We start from the raw sequence: 19,499 nt of genomic DNA, 5'->3' as shown, positions 1-19,499 counted from the left end.
GTCCTAATTCTATAATATTCAATCTTGACTTCTTGTCTTTTCTAATATGCAATGTGCAACTTGTGTTATATTCTTTCCTATGTACACTTTTTGCTCTTTTCTACACACTTTTGCTAAAATATAAATTGCTTAAAGTAGTATTTTATTTCCTTGTTTTTGCACAGCATTAGAATAACTAGGATTTATTTTATTAGAAAAATGCCTTTACCAAGAGACTATTCAGGTGCTGGAATGGTCTGCCTAGGGAGGTAGTGGAGTCACCAGCCCTAGAGGTATTTAAAAGCCACGTAAATGAGGTGCTTCAGGACATGCTGTAGTGGTCATGGTGATATATATATGTATATACGTACACATATATGTATATAATATTTTTATATTTTTTTAATATAAGAAAGGTAAGAGGACTTAGGAAGTTTTTGGTTGTCCCCTCCCTGAAGGTGTTCAAAACCAGGTTGGATGAGACTGTGAGCAATCTTGTTTAGTTGAGAGACATCCCATGCCCATGGCAGGGAGGTTGGAATCAATGATCTCCAAGGTCCCTTCCAGCCTAACCCATTCTATGATTCTATGATGATGACTTAAAAATTTGAATAATTATATATTGAAAGAACATAGCAAATATGAAAGATGTCAGTCTTGTGGTTCTTTAATGGGTTTCAGAAAAGAATTTTTTAAAAATGTATGAGGTGGAAAAGCATGGAAGATTTTGTGTTTCAGAAAGATTGAAACACCTCTTCCACAGCCACTGATGATGGTAGTTGCCATACATTGTAAATGACAGCAGTGTGGTCTATTTTAATTTGATTGATGAGTTCTCAGCAAGCTATAAAAACCTCCACACAGAGACCAATGTCAGATGTACATAAAAGTTGCTCGTAAGATTCCCTTGGACTCCTCTTACTTCAAATAACTAGATGATGGTTGATTGAGATGTTGTAAAAGTGAAAGAACTGAAAGGCAGGATCAACCTTTCTTTCACAATGACATGCTCCCATAGAGCAGTGGAAATACTCCTCTTTTAAAAGCAACAAATTTCATGACCACCGTCTTTGTGTTTCTTGGATTTTGTGTCATATACCTCCAGGCTGTGGAAAGACCTTGTTGGCTGTAGCAGTCTCAAGCAGTAAAGACTCTTTGGCAGGAGACCACAACTGCAATATGTAGTAATGGACTCATGACCATAGTTACTGAACTGGGCCATTTAAATTTTCTTTAAAATACTGTCCTGCCCAGCACAAGATGAAGCCCTCACTCTACATTGCCTGAATGATGCTGCAAGATCAGGTCCATCATCCTTTGTGCAACTACTTACAAGAGACTTGGCTAAAAGCAAAAAGTACAAGACAGAAAATCACCTTTATCCTGGCCCAAACCAGGACAACAGAGTAGCCTTTGGCTACATTCCCTTGGATTTGGAAATGCGTCTGGTTTCCCAGACAGAGCTCAGTGAATTATGGCTTTCTCTGCTCTTGCTGTGACATATATCCAGCTATTGGTTTAGGTTGTTGGGGCACTCGCTATGGGGGCCAGCACTTCTCTGGGGGCCAATGGTGGCCGGGGCTCTCTGGAGACAGCCAGGGCAGTCCTGTTTTACCCCTCTGGGCCTTTGGTGGTGGGCTGGGATGTTGGTCCACAAGTGGGCTAAACTCAGCGTTGTCTGTGGGCAGCCAGGGCAGGGCTGTGCCACAGCAGAGCTGTAGCTCAGACAGGGACTGAACCTTCAGTTAGAAGCAGCTCCCAAGGTGGGAGTCAGCGTGTCAGGGAGCCTTTCTCCATGGCCTCAGAGGGATGGGGCTGCCCTTGGCATGTAGTGCCTCTGAGCTGGCCTTGGGCCTCCACAGCAAAGCCCTGGCAGGGAAGTCTGCTTGGGCACCTGAGAGGGGTAATGGCCATGGATGGACTATGTAGTCATGCATGAGGAAGAGGAGCTTCCTGGAGTGCCTTGCACCACACACCTGCCATCTGTTTGGAACGTCTAAGATTGTATCTCATTTGTTGGAGACTTTTTGGAAGAAAGCGGACATGTGAGCAATCCTGACTATTTAGCTCTAACCAGAGTGAGCTAAGGGCCTTGAGGCCCAAATGCAAGGTTACTGAAAGATCAGCTATGTGCAGAAGATAAGGGAGGTGGCAGTAGAAAAGAAGAATAACAGGCTGGGAAATCATCTCATAGACAACACGTAGAGTTGTATTTAACCCATTAGATAGTGCACTGTGGCATATGAAAAATGTGTTGTACCAATCAGCACTATGCTTGTATTATGTTATAATACAACTGTGTATGATACGACTTTGTATAAAAGGGTTACTGCTGCTCTCAGTAAACAGCAATACTTGGATTATATTAATCTGTGCGTTGTCCACTGTTCCCCTGCACTCATTTTATGCAGGAAGTGTACAATGAACCTCTAAAGTTTTTCCATCCTGTATAAATATCTCTGCGTGTAATGTCAACATCTTGATAAATGCCTTCTCCCACTCTCTGTGCTGGCTGGGAGTCTACCAAGCCATGAGTCACTTTCTTTAAGAGTTCATCAGAGCATAGTGTTAATTTATCTTTGTAATCTTTGTATGCATCTTATGTATAATGGAACCAAAACTGAATATATTTAACATTCAATAATAAAAATATATTAATTACAAGGTATCTATAGTTTAGGAACCTCATAGTCAAATCCTGATAAAGCTGTAGTAATGCATGTTTAGAGATGCGTTATCTTTTATGAAGCCAATTAAATTAACAGTGCTTCTCTGCGTGATCTCTGGTATTTCATTGGAGAAAACTTTAGTGCCTTTGAATTGTTCATTCAGATACCATACAAATTAATTAAGCATTAAGACAATATATTATCTTCCCCCAGGCTTTACAAAAGTCTAATCTCATAGAGTTTGTATAATTAGCAACTCACAGAGTCACTTGTGTTAGATAACATTAGAGAAAATAAAATGCCTCCCAGTGATTTGGAAGTCAGAAAAAAACACTCTGTGGTAACAAAGATAAAAACAAAGCTTTACAGGGTTTTGAATAGTCATCATTAGAAGCTTTTTCCAACAGCAGCTTTTCAAAGTTCAAATGCACAAATAGTTTGTCAGTATGATAGATGAAACAACTATTAGCTGAGTGGAAAAAATATTATGAGAAACACTCTGAAAATACTGATTTAGCAATCCATAAAAAAGAAACTTTCTACATATATAAATATCGGGAACAAAATTTTAACTTACTTGTAGTTGGTAAATATATAGGATACAATTTTTTATGGCAAAGATGCCCTTTTTCTTTCTCCAAATACAAAACCACGACTCCTTTACAATTAAAAGTTTCTGAGTTTCTGATTTTCCTCCTAGGTAGTTTGTGCACTAAATAATTTTGTGTCTTTGAAACTTCCAGAGTAGAATAAATAATAGAAATAATAGAAAGCTAGTAAAAATCTGAGGAACTTGGTTAAGATTAAGCATGCAAGTAAGCTAACTGATCAATCACTTGACTCATATCCTAATCTTTATTTTAGATGTGTGGCTTTAAGACTCTAAGTTGAATACACCACTTAGGGTTTGTGTATGTTTTGATATCACAACCTGCAGTCACACACAGTTAATTACATGTGGTAGCAAAATCTGCAGTCTCAAAGCAGAACATTTACCAACCTAATTTTCAGAAAAAGTTATACATAACTTAGAAATTGCAATGGAGTGCATATACAACTGCATTTTCCCTGTTAATTTTATTTGGAATGCCTGTAAGCTACACATGGCTTATGGTGGTTTTATACATCCTTAAGCTCTACAAAGAGCCCTAAGGCCAAAGGAACAGAAATTCTTTTTCTTTTCTCCAGAGAGAGGCATATCTCTGAAATCATAGCAACTGAGGCAACTTTTGAAAATCCGGATAGTAACTGTAGCGCTTGCAAATTTTCTGTGGAAAATGGTAAATTCAGCAAATGTTTTTGTTAATTGTGCCTTCTGAAGCACAGTACCTGTTAGCACAAGTACTGTATTTCAGACTCATGCTGCATATTCATCGATTTTGATATAGAGTTTGTTTGCCTTCACCTTGAAAGTTGGCGATCAGAACTGAGTTGTCCAGAGAGGTGGGCCATGCCAAGCCTGTGATCATTTGGGAGCTTTCAGCTTGTGTTACTTTATCTTATTTATGAAAGGCTGGGTTTTATTTGAAAGTATTCAATAATCATGACTGTGTGATTCTACATTTGTAGAACAGGTTTTCAATAGCTTTATGAGCTTAGTCATAGAAAAACTTTCCTGGTCTTTCTCTGCCTCACAATTTGTGGTACATACCTGGCTTAATAGATAAATGTTGTTGGGCTGGATTCAAAAGAAGTGATCCACTTATTAATCGTTTTTTTTTCCCCACAAAAAAATTAATCTTTTCCATTAGTATATATATTCTTTCTTTTAAGAGATGCACCAAATCAAAACCATAATTGAGTGAAATACATTACAGAATAAAGCATAGAGCAAAACATTTACTTTTTAAAATTGGAAATTAAGTTTCCTAAGTTTTGTTTTGGAATAGTGAAGTGCTTGAACTTTAAACAAAATATTTCTCTTGGAAGGGAGTGCTATGGTCTTTTTGATCTAAATTGGTTTCTCATTCAGGGAAGGAGTGATTCCAGACTGAAAGCCATGAATTTCAGAAGTAATAAGGATTTTTAAAGAGCACTAATTTCTCTTTAACTGAGACTGTAACTGCAGTTGCCACCTCTGTAATAACAAATTTCTTTGTATTCAACCCCGTGTATGAAAGGTAGCTTTTAAAAGCAAGAATTTAATATTCGTCCTTATGTAGTGAAATGAGGCAACCAGGTGCCACTAATTCCCAGGGAGTGGGCATGAGCTTGTGTTAAGCCCACCTGTGCCTGATCGGGGCGGGCCCCAACTGCACATGAGCAGGATTAGGGGGCCAATAAAAGGTGAGGCCTGAGACGCAGGCTCAGCTCAGTACTGAGCACGCCAGCAGAGAGATTAGCTGCTTCTCCCAGCACCGCACTAACTTCGTTGCTCCATTAGAGCTCATCTCCGTTAGGGTGAGGCTCTGAGTCTTGAACCCCTGGCCTCAGCATTACTCGGGTTTGTCTGTATAACTTCGTGATAACCGGCTGCGTCACTCAAGCCTCACCCTGACGGTGATGAGCTCTGGTGGTGCAGCGAAGTTAGTGCAGTGCTGAGAGAAGCAGCTAATCTCTCTGCAGGTGTGCTCAGGACTGAGCTGAGCCTGCGTCTCAAGCCTCACCTTTTATTGGCCCCCTAATCCTGCTCATGTGCAGTTGGGGCCCGCCCTAATCAGGCACAGGTGGGCTTAACACAAGCTCATGCCACTCCCTGGGAATTAGTGGCACCTGGTTGCCTCATTTCACTACATCCTTAGGTATGCCAGGGCAGAATCTGGGCATGAGTTCTTTTCTTATGTAGGCAAGTGTAACACTCTCCTAATTTTGCCTTACATTCTACTTCCCTCCTTCTCTTCCTTCCTTTCTTCCCTTCTCCCTTTCTGCATTCATTACCTACGGCCTGTATCTGCAATGTTGCCTTCTTCCGTGCACCAAACCTGCTGTCTTTCCAATCAGTAGAAAATTACTGCTCACTGTAATCACAATTGTGATTTTCAAAGGAAGACCTTTGAAAACCCTTGCTGTTCCCACCCCTCTTATTTCTAAAACCAGAAATGCTTTTTTTTTTTTTCCCCACTGTCACTGACAGCAGGGCAGGATTCCTTCCTAATGTCTATTTGGCAAAGTCCAAAGAACACACTGGGAAAAGAACTGCTGAAACTGTTGAATCAAAATTAAGCTCTTAAAATAACAATTGAAAAGTTGTCTCTTGGAATGTGATAGGCAATCAACTGCTATCCTTTCCAGTCCCAACTTCTCATTCCTTTTCCCTCATCTACTAATGAAGCTGCTTTTATATCATGCAAGTCCTTTGGAATCAGAAGCAAAAATCATATGTGTATATGATATCTACAAGTTAATACTTTTTAATAAATCTTTATGACTGACAGTAAATCCATAAAATGCATACTTTTGGGTACTGTTCAAAGAAATCCTCATTTTAGTAGCGCTACTTCATCATATTACAAAAAGAAGAATTATTTCTGTTTGGTTTCTCTAGCAATGGAGAGAAAATTTTCATGATCAAAAAAGCATATATATTTTGGTTGGAAAGGAAAGAAGGTACATTATAACTGCATGGAACAGATTTGACTTATGACCAAGACTTGTTTTTAATAATGAAACTTATTTGGTTGTTTTGCAGCTTGCAGGCCTGGATTCTATAAAGCATTTGCTGGAAATATTAAGTGCTCCAAGTGCCCTCCACACAGTTTGACTTACGTAGAAGCAACTTCTGTCTGTCAGTGTGAGAAAGGTTACTTCAGAGCTGAGAAGGACCCACCAACTATGGCATGTACCCGTAAGTCTGATCATTTCCAGTGTCTGCAGTTCTCTTCTCTTGTGCCTCGTGTTTATTTTTGTATTTAACAATTACATGAGTGGGTATATTTCTCGAGAAGAATTCCATTCAAGATAAACAAAAGAGATTTTTTAAATCAAAATTCAAAAAACGTATTCCTATGTAGTCTAGATATCCCTAAAAATATTGACGTGTTTCTTGGCATGGTGACTTTTTAACTTGCCATTCTGAGAGATAATACAAGGTATGTAAACATTGTCATATAAATAACAATATTGTATTTTAACTCCCAGTATTTTAAATACATGAAAACAAGCTTGTACAAAAATCTTTCCAAAAAAATTAGGAGGAAAGAAAAAACCTGATATGACACACTCTGCTGTCTCCCCAGAGTTAAATTAAAATTGTAAGGCAAGTATAATCCCAACACAATTGAAAAGAACTAATGTATCTAGAAAAAAAACCCAAAATCATAAAACGAAAGGAAAAAAATATCCAATTAGAAGGACATATGTTGCAAATAATTTTCTTTAAACGTAGTTATTCCCTATTATGCAACTTTGATTATATTAGTTTACAACTTTTAAAATGCAGCATTTTGTGATTTTTTACTAGCTTAAATTTGCCATTCAGACAAAACTGGTTCTTAGAAATCTAGGAAATTCTGAGATTTTTATTACTTTGATCCAGGTGCTCATGTCTAGAAACGTAATGCATAAAATTTCTTTTAATTTAAAAACATATTTCTCATAGATATTAATAAATGGTTTGTTACTCACTGAGATTTATTTGTTGATCATAAAGGAACTGTATCTGTTTAATCTTACAGTGGGAACAAACAGCAGCATTTAAAAATCTGAGTGAAACACTATATTTATATATTAAATCATATTTAATAATTACAATTTAAATTCATTTGCAACTTTTTCTAAGATACCTAGTTTGTAGGATTTTGTTAGCTCTTCACAAGGAGAATGTGATTCAATTAGATTTTGTGCCACAGTCCTCTACTTGAGAACTCTAAAAATATTGCCATGTTAAATGGATGAAGTTTTTTAACAGATTAAGTATACAAAAAGCTTAAGAGAGAAAACCAATAAAAACAAAGTACTCTTGCAATAACCAAGAATAAGGTGAATGCCATGTCAAAATAACTGAACTGACACTAGCAGAATTGAACTACTTCCTGTGCTCACACTAGTCTCTCAAAATAGCAATGTACTGGGCAAAATGGGAGTATACCAAGTAATTTGGAGTTTGTTTAAAAAGTCACAGGCACTTTGTAATCCTGAAGTCATTATTTAGGCCAAGACAGTGTCCCTAAATGGGTGTGATGGTCACCAAAAATTACATTCCTCAGATCCAAGGTGCTTAGCAGAAAGCTGTTTAGTCTAACTACAGGATTTTCAGAGGGGTAAATCCCAGCCTCCAGCTTAAGGCACTTACTATGGGGACATAGGGTTCAGGGAGGCGCCCCAGTCCAAAGCACACAATCTGCTGTCTGCTCAATCAGTAACAAGGCACATAGGCCTATCTGCTTGCACAAAATCTGTGAGGGAATAAATTATCTTGTTCCAGACTTCCTATAGGAACATGGTGATTACAGGAAATTCCACTCAAATGAGTGCCCCAAGCACAGGCAATTACAGCTTACCCACAAAACTAACACACATCTGATGCTCTTGATGGTTTCATGCTTAGAAAGATCACTTCACTCAACCATTAAGCAGATGTGGTTCCATATTCTTTATGAGTCATTGATTTTTTCATCTCCAAAAGACAGATCTCTGAAAAAATTAGTTATGCATAGCATGATGTTTCCATAATTATACTTCAGAATACAATTTTAAATGTTCTACCCTGCTACCATTAACATGGATAATGTAGAGAGGAGCATGATAGCTCCTGGTACCAGTAGTACCACGAGCAGGTACCTACAACAACCTGGTACTTTACCAACAAAAGGTGTGGTGGTGTGAGGTGTGTTGGCCAAAAACTTTCAGGGAAGACTTGCTGCCAGACCTCTCTGTTCCTGCTGAAGATGTCAGCCAAAGCAGCTGAGTGGGGTCAGAGAAGTAATCAACCAAGACAGCAGTACCAGTGCCCCACCTCACTCCAGCTTGGGAGAAGTAAGGGAGACACTGACCCACATTCTAGTTTCTGCCTTGATTTCGGTTCGGTGCCACCATTCATTTCCTTTCATTCAGCCTAGACTGCAAGATACCAGTACTGCATTGACAGTACAGCAGATTTATTTATCTTATACCTACAATGATGATTACTTCACTAATTGTCTGCTCTGCAAATGACACTAAGACTTTTTACAGGCAGACTGCCTTAACTTCTTGCACATCATCAGTAATGAAGAGTATGCAGACCAAATTATTCCCCAAGTGATACCTTTAGCTCCACTGCTTTCAAATTATGCTCTCAGTTATTAAAATTATTTTTCTGTCATAAATAAAACTTCACTGCCTTCAATGGGTCTGTGCAGAGGTGGCTAATTTAAATTTAATAAACAAAGATACAGATATGAGGCATAGTAAAATTTAGATTATTTCCAAAATGTAATGCTTTACAGTAATAAAAGGAGTTGAAAAGTTAGGATAAAATAGAGCCAATTTAAATAAATAGAGAGAAAAGGATGTGCAGTAAGAAAATGCCTTTTCTACATTACGACTTTTTGGGGCAGATCTGCATTTTTAATGTTCATTTTCAAATTTGTATCCTGGCATGTAAGCTGTGATATAAGAGATTTGAAAAATTTTCTGTGACTTCTTAAATGAGAGTTGTTCTTGAATCAAACACAGAATGGTGGATCCCCCTTACAAATGTCTCATATTCGAACATACTGGCCCAATTGTATTCATACCTATTTCATTAACTTCCTCAAGTCCTGCAAGCAATATGCCTAAATTAGAATGAAGTATCTACTTCATTTGCTCTCTCTACCTCTCTCTTTTGATTCCTGGATAGGGTTAGACAGTATTCCTCACTCCAGAATTTTCCCTTGGTACTGGAAAACTTGCATATGCAGCATTATGTAAAATAAGGACCTTGATTTAAGACAGTGTGAATTTAAGAGTTTAGCTTCAGACATCTTTTTTTTTTTTTTTTTCAAGATGAGCTTGAAATATACTTTTATTAATTCTGTGAAAGTGCATACTGTATGCTTATCCAAAATTGTACAGTTGCCATTTTTATTTAACGTAAGTGCATTTTGAAGGAGTGCACACTGCAGAAAAGCATAATAAAATTCTAATTTAGTAAGAGGAAGGAAAATTACATTAAGATATATTGTTAATCTCTTTCCCATAGCTTTTCTTCATGGGATTGGCACTTATTAGCAATCCCTTGCTGCTACTTTTCCTCTTTATTGTATTTCTTTGCCACATGAGAGTACTTTATCAGTGATCTCTCTGCATACACAGTGAGCAACAAATAGCATCATATCTAATCCCCTCTCTGACTTCTCTGTACATAAACTCTAACATTTCCCACTATGGTGTAACTGGATAAATTGATCCATATTTTCAAGGTCGAAGGCAGGCAGGCTTATATTGGATCTCTGAGTCTGAATACATCTCTTTTCTTGTTATGCTTAAACAGGTTTGAGGCCAACAAACTTATGCTCTGTTCAATAGCCTCTGCCCCAAAGTGATCATCCATTTGAAAAGTCAACACTGTATTCCAGCAGCAAAATCAACCAACATGTTTCTTGAAGGCTTCAGCTCTACTTCTTGTATTGTTATCTTTCTATATATATTTCTATATATATTTCTTGTTTGCAATTTATCATTGTGATCAGACTTAAATTATTGGTTCAAAAGTCACTGGGAGGCTATTTATCCTGCCTGCCTTAGAGAAAAAGAGTGATTCTGAAAAGGAAAAAATGTAACACAGCATTCTACATCAAGTGACACTACTTATGTAGGCTACATATATGTATGTGTATAAAAAAGCAATTACAAATCAGAGGACACAGACAAATCGACATCTGTCTGTGTCCTCTGATTTGTAATTGCTTTTTCTGAGTATTTTCAGAAGATGATGGTTAATCTTTGCTCTTCCACTGTCAATTCAGTAGTCAAATAACACAAACTTATATGAGTTGAGTAGTGGTAACAGACAGTTCTCACTGAAAAAGCAACAATTTCTTTTCCATGCAGTCTTGATTCTGTAGTGTTCAAAATACTGCATTGCCCTCACCAGACTTCTGCAGTGTTGGGTTTGCTCCTCTCTCCTTCCCTAACAGGCAAAATGCACTTCACCTTCACAGAAGGGAAGGATACACAAAGCAAGATGAGGTGCATGGGCATAAATTCAGCTATGTTGCCTTTGGAGTGGATCTGTTTTTCCATAGGTTATCAGTGCCAATCTACTCTACCAAGAGTGTAGAAATACTTTTGACATTATAATTTATAAAAGTACCAAAAGACATTGCTCACAATTGGCCTGTGTTCATCTAGGAGGCAGAAGAGGTGCATTTTTTTGATGCTCATGTATCTGAATTATGTTATACTCTTTTGCATAAAACCCAAAGTCATCAATTTTGCTGGGAGGAAAGTATCCACCATTTTTACCAATATACTGATTAATTTTCTTTCAAAAACAATACAAGGAAATCCCTGAGAGCTTTGCACACAGATGTCTGCAGAAGGGTTATTGCTTCCAAGTTTTTCCAATGTGTCAAATAATCTTTGTATAATTTATAAATGATAACAAAGCAATCAGGCCACATTCATAAAAGCCCAGTGACACATAATTTAGCTGAATCTGAGGATTAGAATTAATTGTCTCTCTTTGTTCCAAGTTCTAAATCTTAGTAAATGATTCACTGTATGTCATTAGAGCTTAATATTTGCATGAAATCACAGTTTAACTGGCATAATTTAACAGCAATTAAAAAGCTATTTAATCGTCATGCAAATTGGCATGAGGGGCCTTGAGTATGAAGTGTGTCTGAGATTTTTTTTCACTACTTGGAGACGGACAGTCATATACTTTCGGACACCTCTAGCATAATTGATAATATTCTCCCTACTCATTGAAATGTGATTGTACAGTAATTCCTGTTTTCTCTTACGACTGAGGATTAAGTCATGAATATTACAATCTTCACTCTCCAGTACAAATAAAAACCACATTTCTTAAAAAAAGATTGTTTTATCTCCTGCTGATGCCATCTACATATAGTAGCACAAAAATGTTGTAGAAAGATAATAATGACAAAATCAGATAAAACTCTTTTTTTTTGCCTAAACCTGTTTTGGACTGCCACAGTTGATGAAGTAACAAGAAAAAGCCCCAACTCATTGTTATAATATTTATAGTCTATATTAGATTAAATTTAGGCCAATTTTAACACATTGGCTTCAGTCCTTCAAGCAATTACACACATGCTTAGTTTTAAGTGCATGAACATTACCAATTATTTCAAGGGGATTACTGGGCTGCTTAAAGTTATGCACATATGTAAGTGCAACTAAGGCACATCCCCCGTATTTCTAAAACTCCTCATTGGTTTTGACTGTGGGATTTTATTAAGACCATTCATTATTTAATTCTCTCAGCATGTTTTTAGAGGAAACTATTATTCCTGTCTTCTTCCCATAGATAATAAGAACTGAAGCTGAAGTAATTTGTTCTGGTTTAGCTTATTCTGATCTCAGGGCTTTTTTCCAGAGTAGTTAGAACCATCAACCTCACTGTAATTTTGTGGAAGTTCAGAGATTTTTAAATCTGGGAGAGTATAAGTTTGTAGGGGCTTTTAGACTGCATCAATATCTTTAAGGCTGTACCTTGTCTCTATTTCTATGCTACTGGAAAATGATGTATTGATATAATTAGCCTGTATCAACAAGTTTCATCTATAAATACTTACAGCATTTAAAATGCTCCAGTGTTGGGCATTCACAAGGTCGCAGTCAAAGCCCAGGAAGGCAATACTCAAAATATTTTCCATGGCAATTGCAAATCACAAATACAATTTTCATCTATCAGGTTCCAGAAATATCTATCTTCAGCATAAATGAGCCACATACCATTCAGCTAAATGATTCCTTGATAAACTGAAAAATAACTGGTCTTTACAGGGCTTTATCGTTGCTAACTATGAACTCTGCATAGATAGATTTATGAATAAATGCTCACATTAAAAAATTTAAATTTTCTTGTCCACTAAAAAAATGCAGAGCAATATAGCACCTCTAACTATTTTATTTATAACTTGCTTGCAATCCAGCATCTAACTCATTATTTACTTCAGGGCAAAAATAATCTTAATGAAAATATTTAAATAAACAAATAAATACCAGAAAGGAAAAAAAGCATCTCAAATGTTCAGCTACAGTTCAGATTAAGAACTTAAAATTTAGTAGTTCACATTATTCCTCCCTTAGCAGAAAAACTTTTTTTCACATTTACAAAGATTTCAGCTTTTAAACCCCCATTTATGTCACGTATGTAAATAAAAAGCATCATATAAATTTTGCAAATGTTGGTCAATACTGACTTTTTTTCCTGCAACTTTTATTGCCTTCATTAAAGTCAATTCTTCCTATTTATGCATTCAGTTGCATACATCTCTAGTACTATATAGTTTATTAGTAAAATGTCAGATATAGTAATGTTTTCTTTTAAGGTATAGTCCCTTTTAGTATTCAGGGTAATGTTCAAGGATTAAGAATTTCAGTAAATGGGGGAGTATCAGTTGTAAGTGCATATTTCAGAACCACTGATAGGTTTGATTTTTTTAAATTGTTACATTTTGTTTAGTCAAATAAATAGCTAAATATTCAAAAATTGAAGCAGCATGTCTGTGCTGTAGTAATTGCACATCTTTAGGGGAAAAAAGAAAGTATTCAACTCAATGGTTAGGTCAAAAGTGGGGGCTAGGAGTTTTTTTCTGAGATCTGAGACCCTGATTTATGTTTGAAATGCTAGGAGGAGCTTCAGTGTATTGTTTTCCTTCCTAATGCAAAGTTCTTACTGTTTATCTGACCGTCCTATGGACACTGTCCTATTGCCCTTTATGCTACACGTTACAGAACTGGAATTTACAAGTTTGTTTATCAATACTTTTTTTGTTTTACTTCTCCTCTCCTTGTCTTAAAGTTTTTATAATGGACATTATGGTATTTTAAATATCTTACTCTCAGGATTACTGTGCCATTCAATTTGTTGGGTGAAATTCAGTCTGTAAGAATTAGCTGGTGTCATTTGCAAATGTTTCACGTAGCCTTTCAGACTGCTTAAGAGGCTACAAAGTAATGAAATTTGAACAGTATCTTGATCAAGAATTTATACTTCAATCTTGGTGGCAGGTTTTGTGTATCATGAAAAGCTGCAAAACAAGGTGCCCGTTTTCAAAGTTCTACTAACCACTGGCTAGATAATCCGTGTGCACTGTGATTTTATTTTGGAAGCTGGAAACATAATGCATATTCAACTCATTCAGCTCAAAACCCCCCATGAGCTAACTAGCTGAGTTTCTAGAGGCCTTGCATTTTCCCAAATCTTTGTTTCTTATGTAATTTTAATGGTTGTATTTGGGGAATGAATATATACATTTTTTAAAAAATACTTTAAGTGGAAGTAGAAAGACATAGAGATATTTTATCTAGGTTTCCCTTAGTGATTTCTGCCTTTCATTCACCTCTTCATTGGTTCCTATCTCAAAAACTATGAGGTGGTAAATTTCTTCCATCAGACTGTGGAAGATGTTATGTAAAGCTTCAGATTAATTACTTGTGGTCCTACACAGTCAGTCAGCGTAACAGCTTTAAACTTGTTGGATGTACCTTGATTATTTTGGCATCCATGGGGAATGGGTCACTTGTGTTCCTTCTGACTACACAGAGAGATTTACCACCTTCTTACTAGCTCAGAGCTTTCCTATGCTCTGCCTGTTGCTAGTATCTTTGCATCCCTCCCCACAGTCTTCCAAGAATTACTTTTTTTTCCTGCTTTGCTGCCATTCTTGTAGACCTGATGCTGATGAGGTGCCTGGTGGGAAAGAAAAAAACTTGTAAACTGTCTCTTGTCTCTAATAGTCTTGGCCTCTTGCCACCTAACTGTTAATGAACAGCTGCAAAGAAATCCCTGGGGATAAGCAGGAAAGGCTAGGAAAAAATATCTGGCACTGTAGAACTAATACAACCAGTTTTACTTCTTGTGGTTATTCCAGCACTGTTATGTATTTATTATTCAATTTGACTCTTATAAAACACATTTAAGCATCAGAAAATCCTAAATCACTTGCCATAAAATAAGGAAATAAATTCCATGGTTAAAGCTCTACTTCAAGATTAAGAGATATTTAGTACAAACTTCTGTTGTTAAGTCTGAGTTTTACATTCCCAGGTCATTTTTTGTTGCATTTAATTATTTCTGCATCAATTCTAGTTTATTTAGATTATTCAGCTTTAAAAGTCTCACTCACTTATTAATCTTGCTTAATTTTCAAGAGTGGAAAGTATTTAATTTAAAATTTGTGTATGAATTTGTTGTTGAAACATAGCCCTTTTAGTTTCTATTTGCAAATAATTGCTTTAAGACTAAATTAACTTATTTACCTTGCCTCCAAAATAAGCAACTGACAACAGGCTTTCCCTCCTTCTCTCTGCAGGGCCACCTTCTGCTCCAAGGAATGTGATTTTTAACATTAATGAAACAGCTCTCATGTTGGAATGGAGCCCCCCAAGTGATACGGGAGGAAGAAAAGATCTCACTTACAGTGTCATCTGTAAGAAATGTGGATCAGATGCCAGCCAGTGTGAGATCTGTGGAGGAGGTATCCGTTTCATCCCCAGGCACACAGGTCTCATTAACTCCTCTGTGACAGTGCTTGACTTCGTGTCTCATGTGAACTACACCTTCGAAATAGAAGCCACAAACGGGGTCTCAGAGCTGAGTTTCTCTCCCAAGCAGTTTACAGCTATCACAGTTACCACAGACCAAGATGGTAAGTCCCAACTCTGCTTTTCAGTTGCACTGCCCTCCTTGTCTCTGCATTTCTTAGGGGGATTATTTTGTTTCTTGAAAGTCTGGGTCAGCAAGTTATGGTGCTTTGCAGATTGTTAGATGTTCTTAAGTGCTTTTGGTGAGGACTTCTGGCTTCTGCTGATGAGGGATTGAAATGCTTCTGGCAGTTGGCCCTCGAGCCCATTACACAGGGCACAAAAATACACTTTCCTGTTTACAATAGAGTGCAAGCTTTACCTTGGTATCAGTGGTTCATCAGAGCTGGAGTCTGCATCTGGTGCTTTTTCAAGTCTTTGATTACATTCTCAGTTTTTAAGAAGTAAAATACCACAGGTATTTCGCAATTCAAAGGTGAAATGAAAGTGAAGTCACTTTCTGTAGTATCCGTGTTTCATGGTGATAATACAGCATGATCCAGTGCAAGATATTTCAACATCTGTATGAACCATTTCCTTAGGTGAGGGTTTTTTTGGTTCCTTTAATTGTCCAGTTTGTATTATTGGTTTTGAGCTTTCTCTTCCACCCATTTCAGTACAAATTCATGTCCACGGTCAATCTTTATGAGAAAGTTGGTAAATTGAGACCTCTGCATTATTGTTTATTTCTGCAACTTTTTTGTCCTCCATCTTTAGAAATACTTACTTTGTCAGGATACAGCATCATAGGTTAACAACAAAGCAATCTCTCTAGCAGTGCTATCTTCTGACTTGTGGTACTATAGATGAGAAGGTTATTTCAAAATTATCCCTTGCTGACATTTGTTCCAGAAATGTTTTTCACCTACTGTGCAGTGACATTGCAACTGTAGCTGAAGAACTTAATGTAGAATAGAAACAAAACTAGCAAAACTACCATTTTGAGAAGACCTTTCATGATGTGAAAGTATTTAGTAAAAGTGCTAATGTTCAGGAGGATCCTGTTATGTTTCGCTTGTAAGAAGAACCTGAGTTCTTACACTGATCAGCCTAGCAAAAAATCTGCTTATCTGTGTATTTGGGACAAGTAGTTGATGAGGAAGTAATGAGTTGTTTGCCTTTGGGCATACAAAAATTAACAGCTTGCTGTGGTGATGATGATAATGACAATGATGGTAATACTAATAATATTCATGAAAATGGATTAGAAGCAGCACAGAAACTACTCATTCACCATTCATGTGATGATGGTAACACAAGAGCTAATTATATAAGATTCCTAATGAAGAGGAGGCTCTGAGGTGACCTTTTAGCAGCTTTCTATTACCTGAAGGGGGCCTACAAAGAAGTTGGAGTAGGACTTTCTGCACGGGTGTGTAATGAGAGGACAAAGGGAAATGGTTTAAAACTTGAAGAAGGGACATTTAGGTTATACATTAGGAAAATTACTTTGCTGTAAGGGTGGTGAGATGATGGAACAGGTTACCCAGGGAAGTTGTGACTGCTCCCTCCTGGAAGTGTTCAAGGCCAGGTTGGATGGGGCTTTGAGGAACTGGATGTAGTGGGAGGTGTCCCTGTCCATGTCAGGGGTGTTGGAACTGGGTGATCTTCCAACCTTAGCCAGTTTATGGTTCTCTATGCTTTACACTGAAAATTGCCTTAAGCTCTTAGGCTATGTAACATGTTGTGAGCTATTTTCCATTCTCATTAAATGAACAAAACATGGTGTCAGAATCTACTCCAATGTATACTTATTTTTAGATGTTTTGGTACATGGTACAAAGTACAATCCACCAACTATGCCCAGGTGAGCATCACCACAGATAATGTTTGGTTTTAAACTGGCTGGAAGCTATGTGGACAAAACTTGTGGTGTGTATTTAAGTGGTGGACTTGTAAAAAGTAATCTCTATTGGAGGTATCTATTCTTGGTTTAAGGATATGTATATGTTTTAACAGCAATTTAATCAAAACAGGAAAAAACCCAGTGTTTTGATAGTAAACTATAGACTGTAGACTGCTTGCATTCCCTATATTTATTACTATAAATGCTGTTGGAAGGGCTTCAAGTAATTTAAGACCAGATTTCCAGAATATCTGTCAGTTTGTTTGGATATACAAAGACAGCTTTGCAGGAGAAAGCATTGTAATAAATTAAATGGAGGCATCTATAACATGGAGCCATAAAGATAAAATAATTTTTGTAGCCCTACAGACTGTAGTTGTATAAAATCATAAGCTTAATAACCATATAAATAAAAGAGTGAAAGGTAATGTCACATGAAATATGGAAGGAAATGAATGGAGTTTTCATTGATGAAAATTATTGAGAGGACAATAAACATTTTTTGTGAGTTACATTTAGTCATAAATAAAAACTGATATTGAGGAAGAAGGGTATCTAACTTAAAAAGGACAGCTGTAAAACTAAGGTATAAGAACATTGAAGAGATTTCATTAAGGTTTATATATCACACTGGAGTACTCAGATAAAAGGATTCTGTAACCTCTTTTATTGTTAGACAGTTACTAGATAATTTGTACCTCTGCTTTTGCCATATTTACAGAAAAACCCAAAAAAAGCCACAAACAAAAGAACAACCTTTATATTGCATTTTTTTCTCTATTTATACCACCAAACAGTGAACTCAATGTTACAATATTTCCTTATAATAATAATTGTCCTGAAATGGACACCACGAATAACTGAATGTTGTTGCAGGCTTTTGCACATGAAGATATAAAACCAAGATCCAAGCTTATACACGTGATGTAACAACAAATCAAAAATATCTTAGTAAGCACCAGAAGTAAAAAAATTTTGTTTTAAAACAATTTTTTCTCCTTTGATGTGTCTAATATTAAGAATACAGATCTATACTAAATTATACCTACACAACATATATATCCCATGTTCATTTTTTCCTCCAACTTCTATGTTTGCTAAGAATATAGAACTATGTCTTCAGCTATTTTAAATACAGATCATTCTGTTAGATACAATAATTAACAGTAGCTGAGGAGCTAACATTTTATTTTCTTTGAGCATACTGGATTTACTTCCTTCTAGTGGCCATCTCATTCTGATGGTTTATGTGAAAGTAACAGATTCTTTAAACATACACAAGTACTACCCTGTTCTACAGGCATTTTCCTCCCTTTTTGCTGAAGATATTGCTATGGGCATTTTCTGAATAAAGCAGTGCAATGGAGAAAACCATGGGCATCCATAGAAACTGTAGAGTTGTATTCTATCACAGTGAGCAAGTAGAGTAGTCTGAGAGCATCACAGAGGGAGAGTATTTGCTGACAGGAAAAGTGAACTAATTGAAAAGCTATTAAGGCTCGTCTTTATGCAGAGACCTCTACCACAACTAATATTTAAATATTAAGTCCCTGCTCATGCAATCACCAGTATCAACAGGATTAAGTAAACTGCTCAGCTCTAAAAATGACAAGAAGCAGACTAAAGGAAAGTAACACTTTGGAAAGGTTATGCATTCTGTATCCCACAAACCTCCCCGAGGTTTGACGTCTCAAGTATTACCAGAACTGATCAAATACTGAAAAAAAAATATTAATCAATAAGTTGTATAAAACTAGCTTCATAATATTCAATACTTGTTAAGCTATTAATTTTGTACAAGTATGCAGAAATTCAATATCCATGTTTTACATTTTTTCCCCATGGACTTCATAAGAAGACAAAGTTTCTGTGGTGACATTGTCTGTCAGGCACCATAAAGAACTGTGAAACCATTAGCCAAAATGGGTTTGAGAGATAAAGATTTCATAGATTCTATGTTCTTTCAACATAAGTGTGAAAAATGACCACTTAGAGTCATCAAGCTGTTGGTTGGGTCTGCAAGTTGAAAAGCGAGGTTCATAGAATCATAGAAGTGGCTGGGTTGGAAGGGACCTCAGAGATCATCAAGTCCAACCCTTGATCCACTACTGCTGCAGTTACCAGACCATGGCACTGAGTGCCACATCCAGTCTCTTTTTAAATATCTCCAGGGATGGAGAATCCACTACTTCCCTGGGCAGCCCATTCCAATGCCTGATCACCCTCTCCGTAAAGAAATTCTTTCTAATATCCAACCTAAACCTCCCCTGGCACAACTTGAGACCATGCCCTCTTGTCTTGCTGAGAGTTGCCTGGAAGAA

General features: G+C 36.8%; 1 protein-coding gene across 1 annotated transcript in view; it reads left to right on the top strand.

The window, feature by feature from the left end:
* EPHA6 (EPH receptor A6) overlaps nucleotides 1–19,499 on the top strand; it is a 448,506-nt gene that overhangs the window by 216,082 nt on the left and 212,925 nt on the right. The window contains 2 exon segments of the mRNA XM_030446408.1: nucleotides 6,277–6,432; nucleotides 15,062–15,397. Coding sequence (XP_030302268.1) covers nucleotides 6,277–6,432; nucleotides 15,062–15,397 — 492 coding nt within the window.

The sequence above is a fragment of the Calypte anna genome, chromosome 1 (genome assembly GCF_003957555.1).
Source record: "Calypte anna isolate BGI_N300 chromosome 1, bCalAnn1_v1.p, whole genome shotgun sequence".
Lineage (NCBI taxonomy): Eukaryota > Metazoa > Chordata > Aves > Apodiformes > Trochilidae > Calypte > Calypte anna.
The sequence above is the reverse complement of the archived record's forward strand: the minus strand, read 5'-3'. Positions and strand labels throughout refer to the sequence as shown.